The sequence below is a fragment of the Pelodiscus sinensis genome, chromosome 26 (assembly GCF_052426305.1).
Source record: "Pelodiscus sinensis isolate ZL-2025 chromosome 26, ASM5242630v1, whole genome shotgun sequence".
In the NCBI taxonomy this organism is placed as follows: domain Eukaryota; kingdom Metazoa; phylum Chordata; order Testudines; family Trionychidae; genus Pelodiscus; species Pelodiscus sinensis.
This window is the reverse complement of record NC_143077.1, coordinates 1,527,160-1,550,913: the sequence shown is the minus strand read 5'-3', so window position 1 is coordinate 1,550,913 and position 23,754 is coordinate 1,527,160. Positions and strand designations below refer to the sequence as shown.

At 58.2% G+C, this 23,754-nt stretch overlaps 1 protein-coding gene across 3 annotated transcripts in view; it reads right to left on the bottom strand.

The window, feature by feature from the left end:
- Positions 1 to 18,860, bottom strand: part of GRHL3 (grainyhead like transcription factor 3) — a 37,893-nt gene extending 19,033 nt beyond the window's left edge. The window contains exons 1-6 of one of the 3 annotated variants that reach the window (XM_075908608.2): positions 18,494 to 18,856; positions 17,924 to 18,009; positions 5,233 to 5,419; positions 4,258 to 4,319; positions 1,951 to 2,287; positions 679 to 758 (exon numbers count right to left, since the gene is read on the bottom strand). In XM_075908608.2, coding sequence (XP_075764723.1) covers positions 679 to 758; positions 1,951 to 2,287; positions 4,258 to 4,319; positions 5,233 to 5,419; positions 17,924 to 17,940 — 683 coding nt within the window. In that variant the 5' untranslated portion in view covers positions 17,941 to 18,009; positions 18,494 to 18,856. Of the gene's footprint in view, positions 1 to 678; positions 759 to 1,950; positions 2,288 to 4,257; positions 4,320 to 5,232; positions 5,420 to 17,923; positions 18,079 to 18,493 lie in introns of those variants that run through there. The other 2 variants (XM_075908607.2, XM_075908612.2) reach the window with 2 other exon arrangements.
- Positions 18,861 to 23,754: the final 4,894 nt, after the last annotated feature.

The following is a 23,754-nucleotide window of genomic DNA, read 5'->3' as shown; positions in this document are numbered from 1 at the left end:
GTGCTGCCTGGTGGCTCAGGTCACTGACAGAGGGGAGGCGTTTGCTCTCAGCCTTAGTGGCGCGCCTGCCCACGTGGGGGAGGCTCATGTGCTATACTCCAGAGTTCACAGGTTCAGTGCTGCCCACAGACAACCGGGCTCTGCCGCCATCACACAAGGCTCTGAACTGGGCCAGCGTCCAGTCTGGCGGACGACCCCCGGTGAGCCCAGCTCACGTTTCAGGTGCTAAGGCTTTTCTGTTCCCTTCAGCTTCACCCCTCCACTAGCAGCACCGCAGCCCGTTCTGGGGGCAGCAGCTCTTAGCTAGCAAAGGGCTATTCTGGCTAATGCCACTCATTAAAATGCCAGGGTCTCCAGCAATCAGAAACCCTCTCGCCTATGATGCTGACCGGTTGTCTGGGAGCGACCCGTCAGCAGCTGCATCCCAGGAAGTGGAGGGGAATGAAACCCTCCTGGGATCTAGTCCCAGACGGCCCACAGAACAGGAACGATCGCCTGGAGGGCGTCAGGCGGAAGGGCCAGGCGTTGGCTTCCCCAGCTGAGCCTTCACCTGCCGCCCATGAAGGGCTGCGGCCGAGCCCAGCTCACCCTGCTGTGTGGTGGCCAAGGCCAGTCCCTTGGGGATGGGAAGGCTGCTGGGAAAGCGGGGGGCGGGGAGATTACGGGACTGTTCAGTACCGCTTGGCGCCGTCGGCAGGGTCGCTCTCGGCGCAGGGCTGGTCCAGCTGGGGCTTGAGGAGATCGCCGAAGAGCAGCGACTGGGGAAAGGAAATCGGGGTGAGTGAACGTGGGCTCTTTCCCCGCTGCCCCGGATTAATGCCAGCACCACGGCATGCCAAGCAGCCAGTGCAGGAGCCACAGGTCGATCCGCCTCCCACGGCCAACGCAAAGGGAGTTGGACGAGGTCTCATGCCGGGCGCCAGTGGCTGCGTATTGCACGAGCAGCCCCCGAATGAGACACGCTGCACGGAAGCCACTTCCCAGGCGGGACTTTTTCCGAGGCAGGCAAGCCGGGGTGGCTGGTGCTTTTCCCTGAGAGGAGGGCACGTCCCTTCCTGGTGTGTCAGCCACCGGGGGTGGAACATTTCCTGGGCAAATCCTGCGCCACCGCGAGTCACATGCGGCTGACGACGGGCAGGGCAGCGTCAACAGAGATGCACATGGGGGAGGGGACGCACGAGGGAAGTTGCTAGGGCGATGGGTGTGAAGCGCTTGCACAATGCAGCTTGCTGGGATCGGGCCTGCTGCACACCATGAGTAACCTACACGCCCCGGGCAGAAGGGTGTAGCAGGGCAAGCAGGCAGGCGGAAGATTAAGAAGCCCCTTCACCCATCCATCTTATCACACCCACCTGGCTGTTGCTCCACAACCCAGTGTGTCAATCACACTTGTTTCCTACACCCCACGCACGCCAGCGCTGGGCACGTCACATTCCCGTATGCGACAGGCGTGCTGCTTACTTCACCCCGGAAGTCACCGCTGCATTTGACACACAGACTCCCATGGGATCCGTTCCCACTTGGCCCTTGGCCTAACCAGGAACCTCATCCCACCCCACGGCATGGGACCTGTTCCAGGTGGAAGCATGTTGCAGCAGAGGGGTGTCTGACTCTGGCAAGCTGCCTCCAGAGAAGCTTTCCAATGGAAGATCTCCAAGGGATTTACAAAGCAGGTCAGGATCCCCACTTTACAGAAGGGGAAACTGAGGCACAGCGAGAGGACGGTCTCCCCAGTGGTGCTGGAACATGGGATGTTGAGGGTGTGGCAGCAGCCCTTGACTTCAAGCAGTTTCTGTCCTACGCAGGGTTTACAAGTGTGTTCAGTGGCTCTCCGCCCCCCTCTAGCACATTGTTCCAATGCGGCTGGGTCACCCAAAAGGCCAGGGGCCCAGTCCACTATGCTAACCACTAGGCCCCACTGCCCGCAGCTAACCCATAGCAGCCCCTGACCTCCTGCGGGTCGTCTTTGAAAGTGCTGTCTGGCTGCCATCTCTGCTGCGGCGGCACCACATGGATGGTCTCAAAGAGGGAGCTCAGCAAGCCATTGTCATACACGTCTCCAGAGGCCATGGGGTAGCTTTCGGGGGGGCTCTCCAGCTTGCTGGTGCTGGGGAGGAGGATGGCCGGCTTGAGAGGGGCTGGGACGCCCTCTAGACTCAAGGCGTTTTTCTTGTGCAGGTCAGAGTATTCGTGGGCCATGGACACATTGTCAGCCAGCAGCTTCATGAGGTGGGCAGAGCCCTCGAAGGACGCGCTCTCGGGGTCATACTCCATCCCGTGGCAGCTCCTAGGGAGAAAGAGGGGCAGCTCCCATCAGACACGGGGCAGGAGTCCCTGAGCCAGGGGCTCCCAGGCAACAGAGGCCTAGGTGCCAGCTGTACGTGGGCGGTGGCCCAGCACAGCCAGCCCTGAGCCAGGGGATCTCTTGCCTCATCTCTTCTCCTCTCGCTGCAGCCCGTGAGAAGCTCAAAGCCAGAATGCCCGGCCCCCGCCCACGAGCCACGGCAGGCCCAGAGCGTGGCACCACAGGGGCTGTGCTTATCCGAGGGGCTACAACTACCCACGCATCCCAGCGTGGCCAGCACGCTCACCAAGCTGGGCTCACCTTGCGGGGCCCAGGCCTGCAAGGCGCCGAGTCCCCCTCCAGTCCCAACGGCCACTGGGGACGCTCCGCACCTTGCAGGGGAGAGAGCGGGGCGCCAGGCCTAAGCAGCCGCTGGGGCTGGGCCGCGGGGTCAGGGTTTGGTTCAGCTCCGCTCTGTCCACAGCCGGGCAGCACGGCCAGCCCCACGGATCCAGAGACCCTGGGTCAGCCCCCAGCCAAGGGAACGGCTTTAAACTCCCCAGGGGCTTTGTTTGATTTCTGGGGGTTCGCGTCTCGAGGCGCTTCCCAGGCTGGGGGCGGACGTCACGTCTGAGAGAGGAAGCCGAGATTCCCGCGCACCGGCATACCCCATGGGGAGAGCTGGCAACATGCCGGGGCAGACCCCAAAGCAGGGGCAGGGGGGCAGAGCCTGGGGATGAAAGAAGCCGAAGGCGCCGTGGATCCCCCCCATTCTCCTGGCAGAAGCCCGGCCCGTCTCCCGGACAGAATCTGTCCCCAGCCTCCAAGGCTTGTTCTGCGCCAGCCGATGGATTTGGCGGCAGGGCCGCTCTCGGGCTTTCAGAACCGTGGGCTGCTTGGGCGTTTGTTCTGCAGCCACAGAGGATTTATCGCTCCGGTGTCCCTACAGGGAAGAATCCCCCACCCCCATGCTGGCAACCCGCTCGGCTCTCGGCAGCCCTGGCTGGCCCCAGGGGAGAAGCAGCAGTTCTCATCTGCCTTGCGTCATGCGCTCCAGTTTCAGGGATCCTCACACCTGTGTTGATGGCATCAGTGCTCAGCGAGCTGGTGATTGCCCCTGACACTAGCTCTGGGGCAGGAGGGGAGGGGAGGGGAGTGTTAACTCCTCTCCAGCAGGGAGGCCGAGCCCCAGCCGGAGAACAGACACCCAAACATCCAGCTGTTCTGGAAGCCCAAGAGCGGCCCTGCCACCAAATCCATCAGCTCGTCAGCTGGCGCAGAACAAGCCGGAGGAGCCTAATGGCTCGTCCAGCCCGGCCGGCAGTAGGAGCTGCACCGATTTACTGCCTGGGCCTCACGCTGCATTAGCTCTGCTGCCACTACTAACCAGGCACATTCCCAGTCCCTAGCAGTGGAAATAGTGCACAGAGAGCCCGTCCGCCGGGCTCGGGGAAAGACACGGAGCCAGGACGGAGCCTCCCGGAGTAAAGGGCTGTTCCAGGCCCGCTCTAGCGCGAGCGGTTCAAAGATAGTTCTGCAGAGCGGCTTGCCAGGGTACACAGAGTCCAGGAAGGGCACTGACCTCTGCAGCCTAACGGGCCGTTACTTTCTCAGTGCGTGCTCTGCCCACCCGCGGCCCCAGGGCACTGGCGGAGAATGCCGGGCACGCGGGAGGCAGTTGCAAAGGAAAACTCTTATCAGGTCAGTGAGCCCACGATCCCATCCCCGTGACACAGAAACAGCCCTCTGCCCTGGCCCGGCGTCACAGGAGAACGGCCCCTCCGCTGGTGCAGGTCCATTGAGCGCGGCGGGGGCAGGTCCCAGTGCAGGGGGCAGATCCCCGCGGGGGTGAATCAGCAAAGCTCTCTGCACAGAAGGAGGCCCTGGGCAGAAGCAGACCCCGCTGCTGGGGTCAGTGCTGTGCTCTGGAGTCGGCTGGACGCCATCGTGCGGCAGACAGGGGTCGGTCTCACCTCTTCCCGAGTTCACTGCGCCCCATCACACCCGGCGGAAGGACCCTCTTCTCCTTCGGGACCTGCGAAAGGGCAAGGAAAGAGTAACCCTGACTGTAATAAGTGTGGTCCAGCGGCTAAGGTCCTGGAAGGGGACTCAGGTTCACTCCCCTCTCTCCCAAATTCCATGTGCATCGTGCCTCAGTTTCCCCTCTATACACTAATTCCAGCGCCCGGCCTCCCAAGGGACTTGTGTAGCTCCTGACGGCCACGACTGAGGTTCTCAGGGACCGTTGCAATGGGGAGCCAGGCAAAGTCCCTAAGGGCTTTATCTACATCGACACTTCTGTCACTTAGGGGTGTGAAACCCCTCCCCCCACACCCGGTGCAATGATGAAAAGCGCCCTTCACCGGCAGGGTGGCCTGCCCGGCCGTGCGCTGGTTTGCTTGGCGGGAGAGCGGCTGAGCAGCACCTCTTAGCGCAGTGTGGACACGGCTTAGCACACACCCCTGGGCACAGCCGCAGCCTCCCCCATGCGCAGGGCCAGGCTAACCCGACGCACCGGCCCCCTGAGCACTCGTGGCGAAAATACCTGGTGCCCAGCCATAGCGCCTCAGCGAATCGGAGCCACCACCAAGCATCTAACTGAGGCCTTGGGGAGGGGGCGGCACGAGGGCGGGGCCATGGGGAAGGGGTGGAGCTTGGGCGGGGCCATGGGGAAGGGGGTGGAGCTTGGGCAGGGCCTCGGGGCAGAAAAGGGGTGGAGCTTGGGCAGGGCCTCGGGGCAGAAAAGGGGTGGAGCTTGGGCGGGGCCATGGGGAAGGGGTGGAGCTTGGGCGGGGCCATGGGGAAGGGGGTGGAGCATGGGCAGGGCCATGGGAAGGGCGTGGAGCATGGGCAGGGCCTCGGGGCAGAAAAGGGGTGGAACACCCCCAGGGAAAACGAAAGGCAGCACCTGGGAGGCTGAGGCCAGCCGGCGCGCGCTCGGAACGTACCATGTAGTAGTCGTAGAGAAGGCTGAGGGCAGCCACGCCGTCGTCGTCTCCGTTCACTCTCATCATGGCCTTGGTGGCTGCTGTCAGGGGGTTCTCCAGGTAGCTCTTCCAGGCCTCGTCTTCGCTGGTGTAGGCGACTTTCTGGAAGTTCATGCCGTCGTTCTTCAGGAAGCACACGGACCTGAAACTGAGCCGGCAGGGGGGTCATGGCGAGGGCATTCCCCAGGGCTCAGGATGGACGTGGGCTGGGATTCCCGAGGAGCCGGGGAGACATGGTCCATGGGGCTGCCTCGCTCCCAGCGGGGGTGGGGGGGAGGCTCCCTTCGGCACTGCTCTGCAGACGAGTGGTGCACGGGGTTACTGAAAGGCTATTCTGCTGGCCCCGTGGCGCCCAACACGCCAGCCACTAGCCACGTGCGGCTCTCTGGCCGGCTGAGTGTGGCGAGCTGGCTGGAGCAGGGGGTTGCTGGAGGGAGCTGCTCCCCACAGCTGCAGGCTTATGGAGACACTTTCTCAAGCGCTCTGGGAACAGCCCTAGGCGGGACCCACCGGCCGGACCACAGAGGCCACGGACTCTGCAGCTCGCTCCGATTCACAGCAACAGGCGCTGCCGGGGCCACGCAGGTGTCTGGCGAGGACGCTGCCCCTTCGGGCCAGGTGCAGAGTTGCTGCTGGGAGGAGGCGCCCGGCCCCGTGTGTTCCCAGCCATGGGCAGCCTCTGGCCGCCTGGCAGCCCAGCCCTGGTCTCGGAGGCCGGGCCGGCACTAGCCTCCCCCGCAGCAGCGGGAGCAACCCCGGAGCCTGAGCCCCACAGGCATGTCGGCCCCTCGTTGCCCATGAGGAGAACCAGGGACAGGAAGAGGTGGGGGGGGGCTGGTGCTTGGGGGAAGGGTGGAGCAGGGACAGGAAGGGGGGGTACCAAGCACCCCCCAGCTAGAGGGGAAGTCCGCATTGCTGCTCTGTGGACGTGGGCCTAGCTTTCCCCAGTGGAGCGCCAGCCTGACGGTGCCGGGTCCCCCCAGAACAGCACCGTGGCGGGAGACGCTGGCCAGTCTCTCTCGACTCAAGCACCAGGCTGGCCCCGGGCGTTTCCTGCCTTTCCAGCCCCCACCTGCCCAGCTGCCTGGAGTAACGGAGAAGCGGAGGCTACGTCTACACTACGGGTCCAGGGACCGCGGCCGCTCCTGCGGGTCAGCCCGGCATGGGAAGACGCGCTCTTCCGAAAGAGGAGGCTCTTCCCGCTTCGGCCCCGTGTAGAGGGGCCAAACGTCGGAAAAGCCTCTTCCGAGAAAGAACGGGGAAACGGTTTGCAATGCGGGTCACCATTTGCGTCCCTTTTGCCGAAAACAACCTGCAGCGCAGACGCGGCCTGAGTTTGCCCTTCACCGTTCTGGCTGGGCCGATGCGCTGGCCCCGGTTTCACTCGGCACGGGAAGCCGCGCCAGGCGCATGGCGAGTTTCGCCGTCGCTGGAGGTTCTCACCCCGCCCTCCCTCCCCTTCCGTGCCGCTCGGCCTGTCTCTAAGGAGAGGAGCCGGGGATGAGTCAGATTTCACGGCTGTCGACAGAGCTGTTCAGTCCTGTCTGGGCAGGAATCCTCCCCGGCCACTCCCCCGTCTGCTCAAGGAAGAGCCGTCTGCAGCTCGGCCTACTCGGGGGGGGGACACCGTGGGAAGGGGCAGAAGGGGTTGGAAAAGCACCTCTGCTAAAATGAGAGCTGGGTCCGATGGGAACCGGCCGCCCAGATCCCAGCGTTCTCGTCTGGCGCTGACATCTGCCCGGGGCCACCGTTAACGCCCGTGCGAAGGGATTTCACGACACAGCTTTTAGCGCCAAGGCGGCGTCGCGACACGTCACCTTGTGCCACCGTTAACGCCCGTGCAAAGGGATTTCACGACACAGCTTTTAGCGCCAAGGCGGCGTCGCGACACGTCACCTTGTGCCACCGTTAACGCCCGTGCGAAGGGATTTCACGACGCAGCTTTTAGCGCCAAGGCAGCATCGCGACACGTCACCTTGTGCCACCGTTAACGCCCGTGCGAAGGGATTTCACAACGCAGCTTTTAGCGCCAAGGTGGCATCGCAACACGTCACCTTGTGCCAACGTGGTTTGTCGGCACCTTGGCCAACAGAATTCTCCCCCCGAGGGGATTTTGACAAAGCAGCGTTCACACTTCCATTTGCGGCAGCAAAACCTGTCCTTCGTGGGGGGAGGGGTTTAAGCACCCGTGAATGACAGAGGTTTTTGTCCAACCAGTACAAATGTAGACACCCCCTCAGATTGGTATCCGACCCCCCCATCTTCCCACGTGTGCCCAGCACTACTGAAGGAGAGGTCGAGGCTCCCACGCTGCCTTAGGACCCGAAGGCTCAGTTTTAAAGAGCCGGGTATTTCAGGGGAAAGTCACTTTTGATTTTTTTCACTTTCTGTGAGGGGCAAGTCACACTAACCCATCACCACCCGACACGTATTCGGGGTCAGCCTTCCACACACACACCCCCCGCAGTGGCACAAGCAGCAGGACAGGCCGAGGGCGCGTCTGCAGGTCAGGATCCCCAGGCCAGACAGACGTACACACGCTCACGCTGCTAAAGACACCGGTGTGGCCACCGCAGCCCAGGCCAGCTGCCCGAGGGCCCTTGGAAAATCACAACGGAGGTCGTGCTCAGGCAGCTGAGCCACGCTACCACCACTGCTCTGCTATTGGTAGGTCACTCGCTTGAGTACAGCTACCCCGGGCTCGTCTACCCGCATGGTCTCTCAATGGCGGGCAGCAGTGTAAACGGGCCCTGAGCAAGGAGCAGCTAAGAAAGCCAAGAATACAGCCCGGACTAGCAGGCCCCATGAAAACCTAGAGACAAAGCACTCGGGGGTAAGTGCTGGCTGGAAAGGGCTTGGAACTGTGAACAAACTCTCCAGTGGTTTGTTCCTCCTGTGTCCAGAGAAGCGGGACTTTGTACATTCTTTGTGTAAAGCCAACGGACCTAGTCGCTGGCAGCAGAGAGCGAACATGCGATCGTAGGGGAAGCCATGTGCTTCCACGGCACCAGCTAAAAGCCAACTGGCTCCCAGCCACGGCTGTAGTAGGCTTTGCTCGGGGGTCTCAGCGTCTCTGGGTTATAACAAGAATGAACAAGGATTGCTTCAAAGACATCGGACTCCTTCACTAATTGCTCCTCCTCGTGGACACAACCCACCGGATGCCGCCTGTTGGCCAAACACTCAGGCCACAAGAAGCGACAGGATAATCCAAAGCTGATTTTTCTAACAGTCACTGATACAACATCAGCTCTGGCTGTGAAACAGCCTAGACCCTTCCGGCTCTCACCTTCAGTGCAAAGACTCTGGCGTCAGCACTCGCCCGACTGTTGTGGAGGATGCGTCTGACAGACCAGAAGCCAGCTCACTCTCCCGGCTGTGCGGGGTCAGCAGGGTTAACGGGAGTCTTGGCTACTCTTTGCAGATCCAGCTACACCAGCAGAGACCCCTCGTGTGCACCAAGTGGGAGCTTTCCAGCGGGCTTAAGGCAGCACTCGTCTGTCAGCACAGCTGTTACACAAGGGAGTAGCCGGCATCACTGTTTGGGTAGGGGCTGCACGTCCCCACACTCCTCTTGGCCACTGGCTATGCTGAGCCAACTCAGCCACGGAGAGGTGGCCTCCTCTATAAAAACACGGGTTGGGCTGGGAGAGAAGCAGATGGGGCATCCGGGCACCAGTGGCCATTTTCAGGGTCACTCTTCTGCCTTTTGGAGCATGTGGCTGTCCCATTCCATCATGCTGCGGTTCTCTATGGCAGTGGTGGGCAGCTGTCAGGGCTCTCCGTGTGGCCCGCGAGACTTTCTGCTCCCGTCGCCCAGGCGCAGGGTTGCCAGATTCCCCTGGTTTCCAGCCGCATGGTTATTTTCCTGTCGCTACTGCTCAGGTGCCGCGCAGGCAAAGCCAGGACACGTGACGTGAGGTGAGCGCTGGCTGTACCCAGCGCTGCCCACGAGAGCCGTGCCCTCCGCCTGCAGCCAATCACAACACTGCGATGGTGCAGTCGGTACAGCCGGCAAATTCTAGGTGCACAAGCCCCGTTGAAAAGCAGCCTGTGCCGGGAGACCATCTTGGTTCCGAGTATCTCAACCCAGTGAGAGGTAGGAGGGCTGCTCGTTGCCCACCGCGGCTCTGGGGCGTTCTGCAGCCCTGCCTCACGAGCTCTGGAAATCTGGGGGCCGGAAAGAGACGAGCCTGATCCAACACCCAGGAGCTTTGCATCCAGGTCCGCTCCAACCGCCCCCTCCCAGGCTCAGCCTCCCTGCGGCGTTTGCAAACTCGCGCCGGGCCCGGTGCAAACCGCCTGCTCGCTGGTGGGTAAAACAAACTTGCCTCTGACTGGCAGCTGCCTTCATGTCGCCTCCGCCCACAAGGGCTCCGCTATTGAAACCAGCTCACGGGACGAGGGCAGAGCCGTGCGGCTGAGCCACGGCCTCCCGTGCAGCGCAGAGCCTGGATTTAGGGCTTTGTTTCCCAACCGTTCTGCATGGACCTCCTGCCCCATCTCACTCCGTGGCAGCTCCATCGCCCTCCATCTCTCCCCTGCCACGGATCAGCCCTGGGGGCTGTGCGGAGACGGAGGATGTGCCCGAAGGGGCAGAAATGGAACCAGCCCTTTGGCTGAGTTAGAGGTTCGTTGGGCCTGCCTTGCTCCTCCCTGGCGTCTGCTTTTCTGTCCGCACCCTGGGAGAGCTGCTGCCTCACCGCGGGTCGCATCGGTGCTCATGGCTGCCCAGCGATGCACCTCGCTGTACAGGAGCCAACACGCCGGCGGTGAGCACCCCCAGCCAGCACAGGGATCTGGGTCGTTCCAAGAGGTCTGCCCTCCTGTCCAGAATCGCCTGGTTCTTCCCTTTCCAAGGCCCAGGGCCAGAGCAGCCCCCCGCCCACAGAGCCTGGGGCAGGATGGGCCCCCAAGCGGGCAGGAGGTGGGCACGAGGCAGGGAGGTTCCCCAGAGGTGAGCAAGCTGGGCTACCTCCCAGGGCACAGCAGCACCCCCAACCTGACAACCCTCCACTCGGGTCCGGCCCAGCTGGGGAGCGTCTTGACAAGACAACACCAAGTCACAAGCACAACCAGAGGCAAAGCGCCAGGCCAGGCTGCCAGCTCGCACACAGCCACAAACACCTACACACGCCCAGGCGCCAGCCACACACACTGGTACCAGGTGCCAGCGCTGCCAGGGCGTGTTCGGTTGGCTCACGCGTGCCCCCGCAGTCTGCTCACAGCAGGTTCCCAACAGGGGCAGTTTGCGATTAGCCCCTCGGGGAGTCCCAGGGAAGGCAGCCCTGGCAAGGGGCAGTAAGGAGAGCTGCCCCCAGGGATGCCCTGCCTGGACACAGGGGCAGGCAGAAAGGAAAGGGGCCGGGAGCCAGGGAAGTAGCATGCACTGAGTCAGTAGGACGGGCCGGCGCTCAGCGCCCCACAGGATTGGCCTGCAGCCGAGCCGGATGGAACGAAAGGGAACCCTGGCACACCCAGCCCGTGGGAGGGAAGAGGGCAGGGCCCCGCTGCGGAGGAGGCCAAAGGGAATAAACAGGCTAGTGGGACGTGCTCCGGGTCATCCCAGGCCTCTGTCACTGTGACGTCACAACTGCAGGTGGGCCTGACCCAAGGCCCCTGTAGCCTGTCCTCTGGGCTTTCCCCACCTGTGTAATCCAACAGGGCATCCCCGGCCCTTGTGTGTGTGTGTGTGTGTGTGGGGGGGGGTGTTTATAGCTCAGAATCCTTTTGTCTGTTGCCCTTCTCCAGTCTACTCTGCCTTCACCTCTAGGAGCATCACAAGTAGGGAAACCGAGTCATGGGGAATTCAATTAAGTGACTTTCCTGAGATCACCTGGATAAATCAGTGGCAGAGCTGGGGCTAAAACCCAGGAGACCTGACTCCTCGTCTTCCCAGACATTTCCTCCTTTTGTTGTGTGACAGGAGTCCAACAGGGTGACTCCGAGCCTAGTGGGGGATCTGCAGACACATCTTCCTTGCTAACACCGTCACTGAGTATCCACACACACCACCAGAAGCCAGCAAGCAGATGACCAAGTCTCTGATCCTACCTAGCACAACAAAAGCACCCCTGACCCAGGGCTGTTAAATGGGGGTAATCAGCCAGTTGAATAGTCGATGGACTTTCCGTCGACTACTCGATAAAGGGGGAACCACAGAGCCGCAGCAGGGTTAGCACCCAGCCCGGGAGCCTGGTGGCTCTTAATACGTCTCAAAGGCGGAGCCGCAGCAGGGTGACCAGGTGCAAGGCGGGAATCAGTGGATCCCCGGCTAGTGCCCCATCCACCCGCTGCGCGTCTGCTTTTATTAGTTTATTAAGAGCCACTGGGTCCTTAATAGCAGAGGAGCAGGGAGTGGGACGGGGATTTCCAGCTCGTGCGTGGTGCCCCACCTGCGCCTCTGCCTCCCCTGACCCCCGGAGACAGTGCTAGGGGGAACCAGCTTTTAAGCCGGCTCCCTCCAGCACCGGCTCCAGCTCCTTTCCCCCCCCCCCCCCCCCCATGTGCTTATAGGGTAGTCGACTCATCGGCTTGTCGCCTACACCCCTGACATGCTCTTAAATCCCTTTCGGAAAGATCTAATCTTAGTCCACAGAACAAGTTCTCTGATTTGGTAACATTTCTGCTAAATGCCCGTGTAACATTTGTATTAATTCATTATAACACGTTACTGGGTCTCATTGTCCCGCCTGAAGTTTGGCTTTCAGAGGGCGATGAGCACCCAACCTTTGAAAATACAGGGCCTCTAACTGGGCACCCCAAATCTTGGGCTGAACCTCTGCTGGCTGTCTCTCTCACTCCGATTCATTAGCGACGAAGATGCAACCTGAAGGATTGATTGAGAGAAAGAGACTCATGTTAATCGTCTCTCTCTCTCTCTCTCTCTCTCTCTAAAAGTCACAAGAACCATCCTTCCCAAATCACAGGATTGGCTTAAAAATCATGAGATTTTAAAAATACGGAGTCCTGGGTGGCTTTTTATTGGCCTCCTGACTGGGGAGCGTTTAGGTGTCATGTTCTCACACTTGTCTCTGCCACCAGGAGGGCTAGATGCTTCCTTCTTTTAAAACTGAGATTCTCACCTAGTCACCTGAGTCCAGGAACTGGAGCTTTAAGGGGAAAAACCCTCCAAATACATCTAGACACAATAACCCTCCTGAGAGCTGGCCCAAGGGGATTCACAATCTCCCACACAAAAGTCAGCGCTGCGAGCAGCCCGCTTTTCACCAGGTCATTTATTTACGTGGTGACCCTGGCTGAGGCCAAGCCCCCATTCCGGTCTGGTCAGGCTCCTAGCCCAGCTTCACCCCCACAGCATCCAAGGACTCTGAGTGACCCAGTGGAACTGAGGAGCTCGCCGGACCCGTGGGCAATGCGAGTGGGGGCTCTCTGCTCCGGGAAGGGGCGGGACCTCAGGTGGGGGGGCAGCTGGTGCACTTTCCCCTCTTTCCTGTATTTCCCCTTTCCTCCCCCACCTTCAGGCCTCTCCCCAGTCAGGGTGTGTCTAGACTACAGGCAGTTTTTGGCCCTTTTTCACAAACCCTTTATTTGCGTCTAGACTGCTGCCGCGTTCTTTCAAAGATAAATCGAAAGAACGCCGCAATTTTTTCGACGGCAGAAACCCTCGTTTTCCGAGGAAGAACGCCTCTTTTCCAAGGCGCTCTTTCGACAGAAGGCGCTAGGGAATGCAAACGGCGCTCTTTCGACGGAAGGCGCTAGGGAATGCAAACGGCGCTCTTTCGACGGAAGGCGCTACGGAATGCAAACGGCGCTCTTTCGACAGACGGCGCTACGGAATGCAAACGGCGCTCTTTCGACAGAAGGCGCTACGGAATGCAAACGGCGCTCTTTCAACAGAAGGCGCTAGGGAATGCAAACGGCGCTCTTTCGACGGACGGCGCTACGGAATGCAAACGGCGCTCTTTCGACAGAAGGCGCTATGGAATGCAAACGGCGCTCTTTCGACAGAAGACGCTAGGGAATGCAAACGGCGCTCTTTCGACAGAAGGCGCTACGGAATGCAAACGGCGCTCTTTCGACGGAAGGCGCTACGGAATGCAAACGGCGCTCTTTCGACAGAAGGCGCTACGGAATGCAAACGGCGCTCTTTCGACGGAAGGCGCTAGGGAATGCAAACGGCGCTTTTTCGACAGACGGCGCTAGGGAATGCAAACGGCGCTCTTTCGACGGAAGGCGCTAGGGAATGCAAACGGCGCTCTTTCGACGGAAGGCGCTACGGAATGCAAACGGCGCTCTTTCAACAGAAGGCGCTAGGGAATGCAAACGGCGCTCTTTCGACGGACGGCGCTACGGAATGCAAACGGCGCTCTTTCGACGGAAGGCGCTAGGGAATGCAAACGGCGCTTTTTCGACAGACGGAGCTAGGGAATGCAAACGGCGCTCTTTCGACGGAAGGCGCTAGGGAATGCAAACGGCGCTCTTTCGACGGAAGGCGCTAGGGAATGCAAACGGCGCTCTTTCGACGGAAGGCGCTAGGGAATGCAAACGGCGCTCTTTCGACGGAAGGCGCTAGGGAATGCAAACGGCGCTCTTTCGACGGAAGGCGCTAGGGAATGCAAACGGCGCTCTTTCGACGGAAGGCGCTAGGGAATGCAAACGGCGCTCTTTCGACAGACGGTGCTACGGAATGCAAACGGCGCTCTTTCGACAGAAGGCGCTAGGGAATGCAAACGGCGCTCTTTCGAAAGAGCATCCAGCCTGCATGGGCGCCCTCTTTCAAAAGAGCCGCTTGCTTTTTCAAAGGTCCTGGCTGTGGTCTAGGCGCTCTGCTTCGAAAGAGGCTTGCAGTCTAGACCTAGCCTCGCCCCCCAGAGGTAAGTGATGCTCAGCCTGGCAGGGCTCAGGCCCTCTGGAACGGCCTTTCCCAGAAGCCCAGCTAGCAGCCGGCGCGGTTTCCCGAAGAGGCTCACGCAGCACCAGGGTTTCCTGGGATCACGTCTCCCCCAGGCTGGGAAAACCCTTTGTCTCTCATTGAACGGCATCGTGCTCTCTGTCAAATACTTTCCGTGCCGAACAAATCATGGGCACCAGAGACAAAACAAGGGCAATAAACAAGAACTAGGCAACTATTGGCCACTACCACTGTCAGCCAGGCTTATCTCTTTGTTTCCTTTTGCTCCCCGGCTGGTCTGTCCCCCACTGTGGTCCCTTGTCTTTGAGTGAGATCAGTGTTCCCTGTAAGCCAGGCGCTTGGGCAGCCACCGAGGAGAGATTCAGATGCCGCCCCGCTGATTAGCACAGTGCCCACGGCCACCGGCGTATATTTTTACTGATGGTGCACATCCTCACCGTGTGCACATAACAAAATTTATTCCACACATGGATGGGAAAAATTAGAGGGTACATTGACTGAGATTGTACAAGAGACTGTCCATCTGCTCTGTGTTTGTACAGCATCTAGCTCAGTGATGTCCTGATTGATACCTGAAGCTCGTAGGCACTCGTATGATAAAAATAAATGATCATCATCATCAATTGAGCTTAACCTACGAGACCGAGGAGAATCAAGCACTGGAGATGGAGTTTTGTCCTGGGTTTAACCCTTGGCTAATTAAGTCAAATTGGGTAATATTTCTTCAGTTCTTTACCATGAGCACACTCATCCTTGAGTGTTCAAATGTGAGGGCTTAGGGCTCTGATCCTGAAACGCGCACCATGCCAATCCACAGCCGTTAAGCACCTGCCTACGTGCTGCGCTGAGTCAAGTCCAAGAGCCGAATAGACACTGCGGCACTTTTCAGATGATCGGTTTCTGATGATCAAAATTCTAAAGAGTGGCCCTAACAACACAGAGCCAGACCCTCAGTGGGTGTAAATTGGCTGCACTTGGTTGACTGCACTGGAGCGATGCAGATTTATGCCAGCTGGGGCCCTGATCCAGAATAGAGAGCAATCCTGTACAAATGCTGGTTGACCGTTGCTCTGAGTGGGTCTATTTTTCTTACCATCGATTGGGCTGCAGTTACTTGGGGTTTTAATTGACCAGGCTCTGTCTACATAATTCAATAAAAACAAAACCCACGGTTTGCTCGAAAACATACGTTGCTGGCGGTACAGTTAGCCCTTCTATGCTTTACAGCCAGGATTTAATAAAGGGCTTTAACTTTTCATTCACCACGAGCATAACTCAAGTTTTAATAACACACCTTGTGCATGACAAAAATTTGCTTCTGGCAATCATGGTTTCGACCACAAAACCACAGCTGGGAATAGCTCTTGTTAACTCTTTCCAGGCCACCTGCTGCAGTGGTGCCGTTTTATGCACCCGCAGCTGGGAAGGTTAAGTGTCTGTATTTCAATCGTATGCGAAACACTCTCCTGCCATCTTCTTTGTCATGAAAACTGCTGTGAGGGAAGAGGGATCCTTGTCATTTTGGGCCAGATCATCAACGGGAGCCAATAGGCAACCCCCCCTCCTAGGCCATTCTCCACCGCATCTGAAGAAGTGGGGTTTGCCCACGAAAGCCCATGATCCTACATAGACTTTTTGTTAGTCTCTAAGGACCTCTCATGTTTAAAGTCACAGACTAACCCGGCTACTCTTCTGAGAATTTTCCACTGCAGGGGCACACAGGTCATTCCAGGGTTAAACTAGTGCAAATGGTGGATTCTCTGGGACTTGGCATCTTTCATATGAAGATCTGGGGAGTCAGTAATGCAGCCCGAGGTCTGTTAGAGCAGGGGGAGGGCTTGGGGGGCGCAGGTTAAGAGCAGATGGTTTTGACAGACCCTTCCGGGTTTAGTCTCTGAGCTAACAGAGCTGCGCGGATTTATCCCACTTGAGGACGTGGCCGTTCTTCTCTGTGTCTGTGGAACCACTGTCCTCTTGCCACCCTTTAAATGCGCCAAGAGCCCCCCTCTCCCTGACCTCCATGGAGTTACCCAAGGGATTAACCCACCCTTAAGAAGAACTGCTCCGGCTAACAAAGCGTGTAGCTGGGACCGGGAGCTTTCGTGGGAACAGCCCACGGCACCCTCTGTGGTTCCTCGCCTCCAGGGACACAGCTCTCTCCTGGGGCTGACAGAGCCAGAAGCCAAAGGCTGCTCATGTCCTGCTGTTCCCATCTCCCTTATCTCCCAGCCTTGCTCCCCCTGCATGGCCCCGGGGGTTCTGAGCTCCAAGTATTCCAGGCCCATTGTCCTCTTAAATGGTTTCCCTGCAGTTCCTGGCTCCCCCTGCCCACATGCACCACAGGCATCCCCGCGTGGAGCTGTCAGCTGTCTGAGCTCCCGAGCCAAATGCTGCAGCCCCGCTGGGCTAATCCATGGAGTTTCCCAGGATCTGAAAACTCCCCACAAGCTGCAGCAGAAGAAACGTTTCCAGTTCCATAGATTCCCAGAGCTGCAAGGGGCCTTTGAGCTACAAAGCAGCAGACCAAGCGCTTCCAGAGATGGAGACCAGATAGCAACCTCTGCATTTTATCAGTGCAAGGGAGGCAGGGCTCTCGCCCAATTCCCTTTGGACAAGGGGGAGGGAGAAACTGGAACAGCCCCTTGGGAAAAGAGGGGTCAAGCAACCATGTAATTCGCTAAGTAAAATAATCCCATCGCTCCACAAGCAGCAGAGAAATCTAATTCTGTGCACACACAGTATAGTATTTAGAGACTAACCCTGAGTCCCAGGTAAAGAAAAATCAAAACAACTTTTAAACTATCCAAGGAGTTCAAAAGGGGAAAAATTAAGACACTTCGATTCCTTTCTTAGGCCTGTAACATCATGGCCTAATCATCTAATCATCGCACTTTCACTGGCCTTTACAATCATTTTTAAATGCACCTTTCCAAAGCGTCAGTGTCTCTAAAAACATTTCATTCTATACACACAAATGTGCATCTCTCTACATTGACACTTATGCAAATCAGCGTCAGCTGGACTATTCATCTGATAAAAGGAAGCAGAATTTGGTCCGCTATTGATCCCATTCCCCTAGATCCATCCTAGCACCAATTATCATTTCATATCAACGGGCCCATTCGTTATAAAACTCATACTTTGCCTACAGCACCATGCTCTCTGGGCTGCTGTCCATGGCTACCCAAATGTGTATAAACAGTACAAAATATTTTCAAATCCAAACATTCAGGAGATCCCAAGTTTTGGAGGAATTGCTATTTGCCTCTGAAAAACTGCTCAACAATATATTGGTCTGAATACTCCCCCCCAAAAAAAAGATCTAAACAAATGGGGTACATTCTTTTTTAAGGCCTGGATAAACCCAGAAACTCTTGCCGGATTTATTATTGATTTATTTGCAGTCCCTTCTAATACAAAATAGCTGATCAATTGTGCCATATGTGGGACTTTGTTCTGGGGGCAGGAGATGCAGTATTGGAGCACTGAGGTGAATCCCTAGATGTCAAATTTCAGTCTAGGGGGAAAGTTTACCAGCACCCTTTTAAGCCGAGATGAGGGGGATTTTCAATGGCACTTAGGACTGATTGGTAACAGGAGCAGCACTAGGTTACTGCCCAACTGAGAAGTTTCCACGTTTGGGGCGTCATTGTGAATAGCTAGACTGGCAGAGTAAACCCACAGAGCCTACTGCAGCCCGCTGAGGGGTGTTTAAATCCTGCCACAGATGAAATACTCAGAGGGTTAGTTAAATAAAACAAAACACAAGCTACTTACTCAAGGTCATTGGACATGGCTCCCCAGGTTCCCAAATCTTTGCCGACAGCAAATGCAGATGACTTCTCTCCTCTAGTACCTGCTAACTACAGACATAGCCTGTGAAGTGAAGGCTTTGATTTATGGTGAGGTTTTTGTGTACAGGTATTTTGCTGACAGGTAGGTTCCCTAGAGTTCAGCCACTGATTGGCTGATGAGACAGGTGCCATAAGACAGGTACACCTTCAACAGGTGCAGCTGTTAACCCTTGGTGGGCTGAACCTGGTGGAAAGGTGGTGCCTGGCAGAGATGAGGCGGGGGAAGGAAGAAGGAAAAAGCCTCCAGGGAAAAGCTCTGACAAAAGGAGGAGTGGAGTCATGTACTCATTTATGGGATCATTAGTTTCACATTCACATTCAGTATGGGGAATGCATTTCGTGCACAGCAAAGCCACCCCAGAGCATCTGCCTGTGTCGTGGAGCAAGGGGCCGGTTTGCCCCATTTGGAAGCACTGAGACTCGCCCACACACATGGAGCAAATTGCGCCTCCATTTCCCTTCAGCTTTTGCGAGACACGGTCGCTTTACTTACAGATTAAGCCCTGGCGCCCCTGCCCTCCTCTCCTCCAGTCCAATACGTCACTGGCTGGTTTTCCCTCCTCGATGAACCCTTTAAAAACGTTATTTTACTAGGGTCAGCAACCCTCTGTGGCACGTTGCCTCCCACTTGAGAACACACAGGATCCAGGGTTCCTTCCATCTGCTAGGGAACAAGAGAGCCAGATCAGCCTGCCCATGCACCGGCCCTGTTCTCCGGTACAGCATGCCCAGGGCAGCCTGGCACAAGGCCGCTTTCCCCCAATCTCAGAGGAGCCAGGCCGGGCTTCCCTGGCAATAGCACTGTGGCAACTTGGCGGTAAACACCCAACAGTTTACGCAATGAACGAAAACTCATTGTGGATCCGAGTGCTCCCCTCCGCGCTGGGGAGTTTCTGTCGGCCGTGTCGCAAGAAGCAGGCGAAGGGTGGGCCCGGCGTGAGTCATGTTGGCGGGGCATGGCAGGCGGGCGAGGATTCCAGGAGACATGTCGGTGCAAGCCTCAAGAAAAAAAAGAAAGAAAGAAAGAAGGAAGGAAGGAAAAAGCGTTTCACCTCTCCCGTTCTCACTCCTGCCTGCCTGTGTATCCGCCTGCACCCACAGGTGACTCAAGCACGGGGCACTACTGGTAGCCAGATGTGCGTGTGGCATGTGCACAGGTGCGTGCGAGTGCACCTTGAGGACAGTGGGGAATGAGCTTAGGAGCAGGAGGCCCGATGGTGCCGCAGCGCAAGGTGTGGTGCATGCAGGGGAGCCGGAGCCTGTGTAAACGGGTTGGGAAGAGGCTCCTTGAGGGGCTTACGCCCCTCTCACCGCACACTCCTTTGACGCTCCGTGCTGTGCAGAGACGGCCAGGGACTCGGCTCGCTCCTGCTGGCTGCAGAGGACTATGCCTGGCCTGGCCTGACCAGCTCCCGGGCGCGGCCTTGGCTCACACTTGCCCAAGTCAGCAGGCTCCGGGTGGCACGGGAGTCGCGGGGCCCGGCCTGATGTGGCCACGGCCGCTCGTCTCCCATTCTGCTGCAAAGGCGCCTTCCTGTCCCGGCTCTGGGGCTGCCCCAAGCTCCAAGCGCCAGCGCGCCAGGCTGGGGTTTGGAGAAGCCCAAGCTCCACAGGGACCGTCCTCAGAGGGGCGTGGCCGCAGGACAGACACCGGAGCCTGGAGCACCAGCTGCCAGAGTACGTGTGTGGGCCTGAGCTTGGGACCCACCGTAGCAGAGGACAAGCCACCATTCAGCCAGCACGATGCTCCTTAGGGGGGCGAGCAGGTGGGGGAGCGTCTGGGTGTCCCCTGGCTCCCGAACACACTGTGGCCACTGCCCCACCGAGGAAGAGGCGCGCTGGCCAAGGGGGACCCCTCCTCCAAGCAGTCTTGACTGAGTATCCTGTGCGTCTGGGGAGGGTGAGAGGAGCCGGAAAAGAAAAGTGCTGAGCCGGGCTGATCCGAGGTCTCCTGGTCGCGCAGTGGTCCCTGGGCTTTTCCCTTCATCCAGACCCACGTGCGGCCCGCGATGGCCAGGCCAGAAGAGATGCGGCTGGGGCGTTTCTCGGCTTATGGGGAACCCCGACTCATCCGAGGGTTTTTCAAGGTCTGTCTGGCCCCTTCGATGCTGGAGCTGCAGTGACAGAGCAGATGCGGAAGGTCTGGGTGCTCTGGCCGAGCTTTGTGCCAGAGACTGGCCAGGCACAGAGAGCACAGAGGAAGGCAGGAGGGTGTGGTGGTGACTCTCCGTCGGCAGGACAACGGGTTCACTTAGGTCAGGCCCATGCCTGGACGTCGGGCCCTGGGGCACTTGCCGCCCATTCGTTATGGCCAAGGTGGCATTTTATAGTTAGGGAAACCGAGCAGGGACATGACTTGCCCCGTGCCACCCACCTGCAGAGCTAGGGCTGGAACTAAGTTCTCCGGAGCAACCTCCAGTGCACTAGCCACTAGGCAGCACTATCCATGGAAGAGGGATGCAGTCAGCACCAGGTAGCCATTGCCCTGCGCTGCTCCAAGGCGCACACACTAACGGTTGGCAGACGTGAGAGCCCCCCACCTCCTTTCTCCGTGATTTTGGGCATTATGCCCTATCCGTGCTGGTGGGTGTTTTAAGGCACCCAGAGGCCTCCAGGCCTGGGTGCCCAGACGTTCCCCTTCAACGATGATTTCAGCTCTTTTAATTCTTATTTTCTCTCTTTTTTCCATTCCCGCTCCGCCCTCCAGGAGCATCGGGCAGCAGGGTGGGTTAGAGAAAGAGCCTGAGACACATTCCCTAAGCCCCTTTGTGGCGCATGCAGCCGCCAGGAGAAACGGCCAAACCCCCCGCCCAGATGCCCGGGAGCTCGAACGCAAGAGGGGACATTCCCCTCACAGCTGTAGCCCCTCACGAAAAGCGGGTGCACTTCGCTGTGCTCTGCTCAGGCCTCTGGCACGCTCTGGGGTGGGACTCACCGAGGGAAGCCAGAATTGCTCCACCGAAGTCTCAGGCCAGCAAGGGTGTGAAAGATCAGACTGGGGGGCCTGGAGGTGCTCACGGGGGGTGTAAATGGAAAGCTGCCCAGTGACAGGACATGGGGTGAGGAGACCTGGGCTCTAGTTCTCTCTCTGTGCTTCTGTTTCCGCTCCCACGTCTTGTCTACACAGAATGCTCCTCAAAAGACTCCGTAAGACGGGATTTCTGCGCATGGATTCTGTGATGGGCTTTGGATTTCTGTGCATGGACTCTGGATTCTGTGATGAACTCTGGATTTCTGTGCATGGACTCTGGATTCTGTGATGGGCTTTGGATTTCTGTGCATGGACTCTGGATTCTGTGATGGGCTTTGGATTTCTGTGCATGGACTCTGGATTCTGTGATGAACTCTGGATTCTGTGATGGACGCTGGATTCTGCGATGGACTCTGGATTTCTGTGCATGGACTCTGGATTCTGTGATGGACTCTGGATTTCTGTGCATGGACTCTGGATTCTGTGATGGACTCTGGATTCTGTGATGGACTCTGGATTTCTGTGCATGGACTCTGGATTCTGTGATGGACTCTGGATTTCTGTGCATGGACTCTGGATTCTGCGCATGGACTCTGGATTCTGCACATGGACTCTGGATTCTGTGATGGGCTCTGGATTCTGTGCATGGCCCCAAGTCTATTAGAGGAATTAATTTAGAATAATTGCAGCAGAGGCCTTACTATGCTAGAATTATCTTTCTGATAAGGCTTCTGAAGACCAACCCAACTTTGGACACTGTCGTAAACGCCTTTCCCCCAACCGAGCCATCTCCTCTTACTACTGAATCTGGGTTGAGATTATTTTCAAATGGCTTCACGCGGCTCTACCCGGGGAGGGGGCACTGCCCATGTCACCCCTCCAGTGAATCTCAGAGGTGTGGGGGAGGTGCCTCTCGAAGGGAGCCGGGGCCCGCGTCATCTTTCCACCTGCAGGACATCAGGCATTTCCCGGGGAAAGCTGTCCGCTCTCCATTCCTGCCCTCTGCCTCACACCTGCATTTTCAGCTGCACTCGGCCGAAGGGCATTAAACCCTCCCACAATGTATCCAGAGTGCGAGGAGGCGAGGTTCCAGCCGGCGTCCTACACCAAGCTGGTGGCTGGCTGCTTCCGTGGCTTTCCCAGCTCTCAGATGGCTTTTGATACAAGCCACGGCACCAGAAATCTTTGGGCCCAAACCAGCAGCGGGTGTGCGGGTAACGCTCCCACTGGAGCGCTGCATGAAGACAACCAGCGAAAGGGGCAACACTGGTCTTTGGGCTCCGTGACTGTACGGCACCCACGGCAGTAGGGTCCGGAGCCATACCAGGGGTCCAGGCACTACTGCAATAGCCATAATAGCAGCCTCGGTCAGGAGTCAGCAGCGTGTGGCTCATGGGCCGCAGGACACCCACCTCTGTCCCCGGTGGCCCTTAACGCACCTTCACCGGGGTCATGCTCCCGCAATGCCAGTAACTGCAATACACAAAGAAACCATCCTCCGAGGAGTCCAGGACCTGGCCCTCTGGTTTTCGGATTTCCTCCCTTCTCTCTCTCCTCTGCCCCTTGCCTCCTTCTCTCTTTCCAAAGGACCCTTGGCCACTGGCTGCTCAGAATACCCAGGGAGCAAGCTGGGTCTGCTGGACCCTTACATCCACAAACAAGGCGACCCCCTCCTCGAATGGCGTTGAATAGAGACGGGGCCTGTGTGTTATGATCTGTCACAGCCTGGGGGCTGTAGGAAAATTCCTGTTGCTTTCAGCTAGTTCTACCAGTTTCTACATGGCAACAGATTTGGGTTGTAAACACCTGACCCAACCGACTTAGGGGCAGCCACTTTCAGTTTAAGGAAACAAACAAACATGACCCCTCTCCCCCCCCCCCCCGCCGAACTTCCAGCTTTAGTTTCAGGCTTCAGCCTCGGCCATTAGCAGCTCGAAAGCGCCCTTCCTGCTGGGAACAGGTACCCGTGGGCAGCAATGTCCCCACTAAGCCTTTCCATCCCTGGGCATTTGCGTGCACCACGGCACATGTGGATAAGGTTGCCAGGTTACCGGACAATCCAGTATTGGAGCCTTCTGTTCGGGAAACAAAGTGAGACAATGGAACTGAGACAATGGAACTGAGACAATGGAACTGCCTGGTGTTTTCTAACTCAGATGTGATGCAATGGCAAGTGTGTCTGGGATTTTTGTTGAAGCCATCTGGGAACCCTACATGCGGATGTGACCACACAGAAACACGCTTAGCTGTGGGGCTCTGCCAGTCAGCTGGGCAGTATCTGAATCTCTCCTGTGCGCTGCCGTCTCCCCCTGGCCCCCATGCTCCCGCCAGACCCAGGGCAGGCTGGGGCCACATGCCACCTGCCCCCCGCCCCCCCCACATGTGGAGGCTCACTGTCCTAACAGAACTTCTCTCAGCAGCTGAGATGGGCCTTGGCCACAGAGCTTGCGGTCTGGCGCCTGAGGGGTTTGGTCCAGCCCGTCCCAGATGCTGCTAGCTCCGCAGGGCAGAGGGGGATCTGAACTCCAGGGGCCTCTTCAGAGCTGGGCTTGGAGTCGGGCCCATTTCTGATTAGCAAATCAACCAGCGACATCACAGAGGGGTGGCAGGATTCGTGCCTGGGCAGCTCCCCCCGGGGCCTGCTTCTTGCGAGCTCCCCACAGCCCGCTGACTGCAGGACCCCACCAGACCTGCTCAGAGAACCCGACATGGCCTAGGGGCACGGGGCTGCTTAGCTCGCCGGGGGACGGAGGGAAGGCCCGTCTGCACTTGCAGTGCCGCGG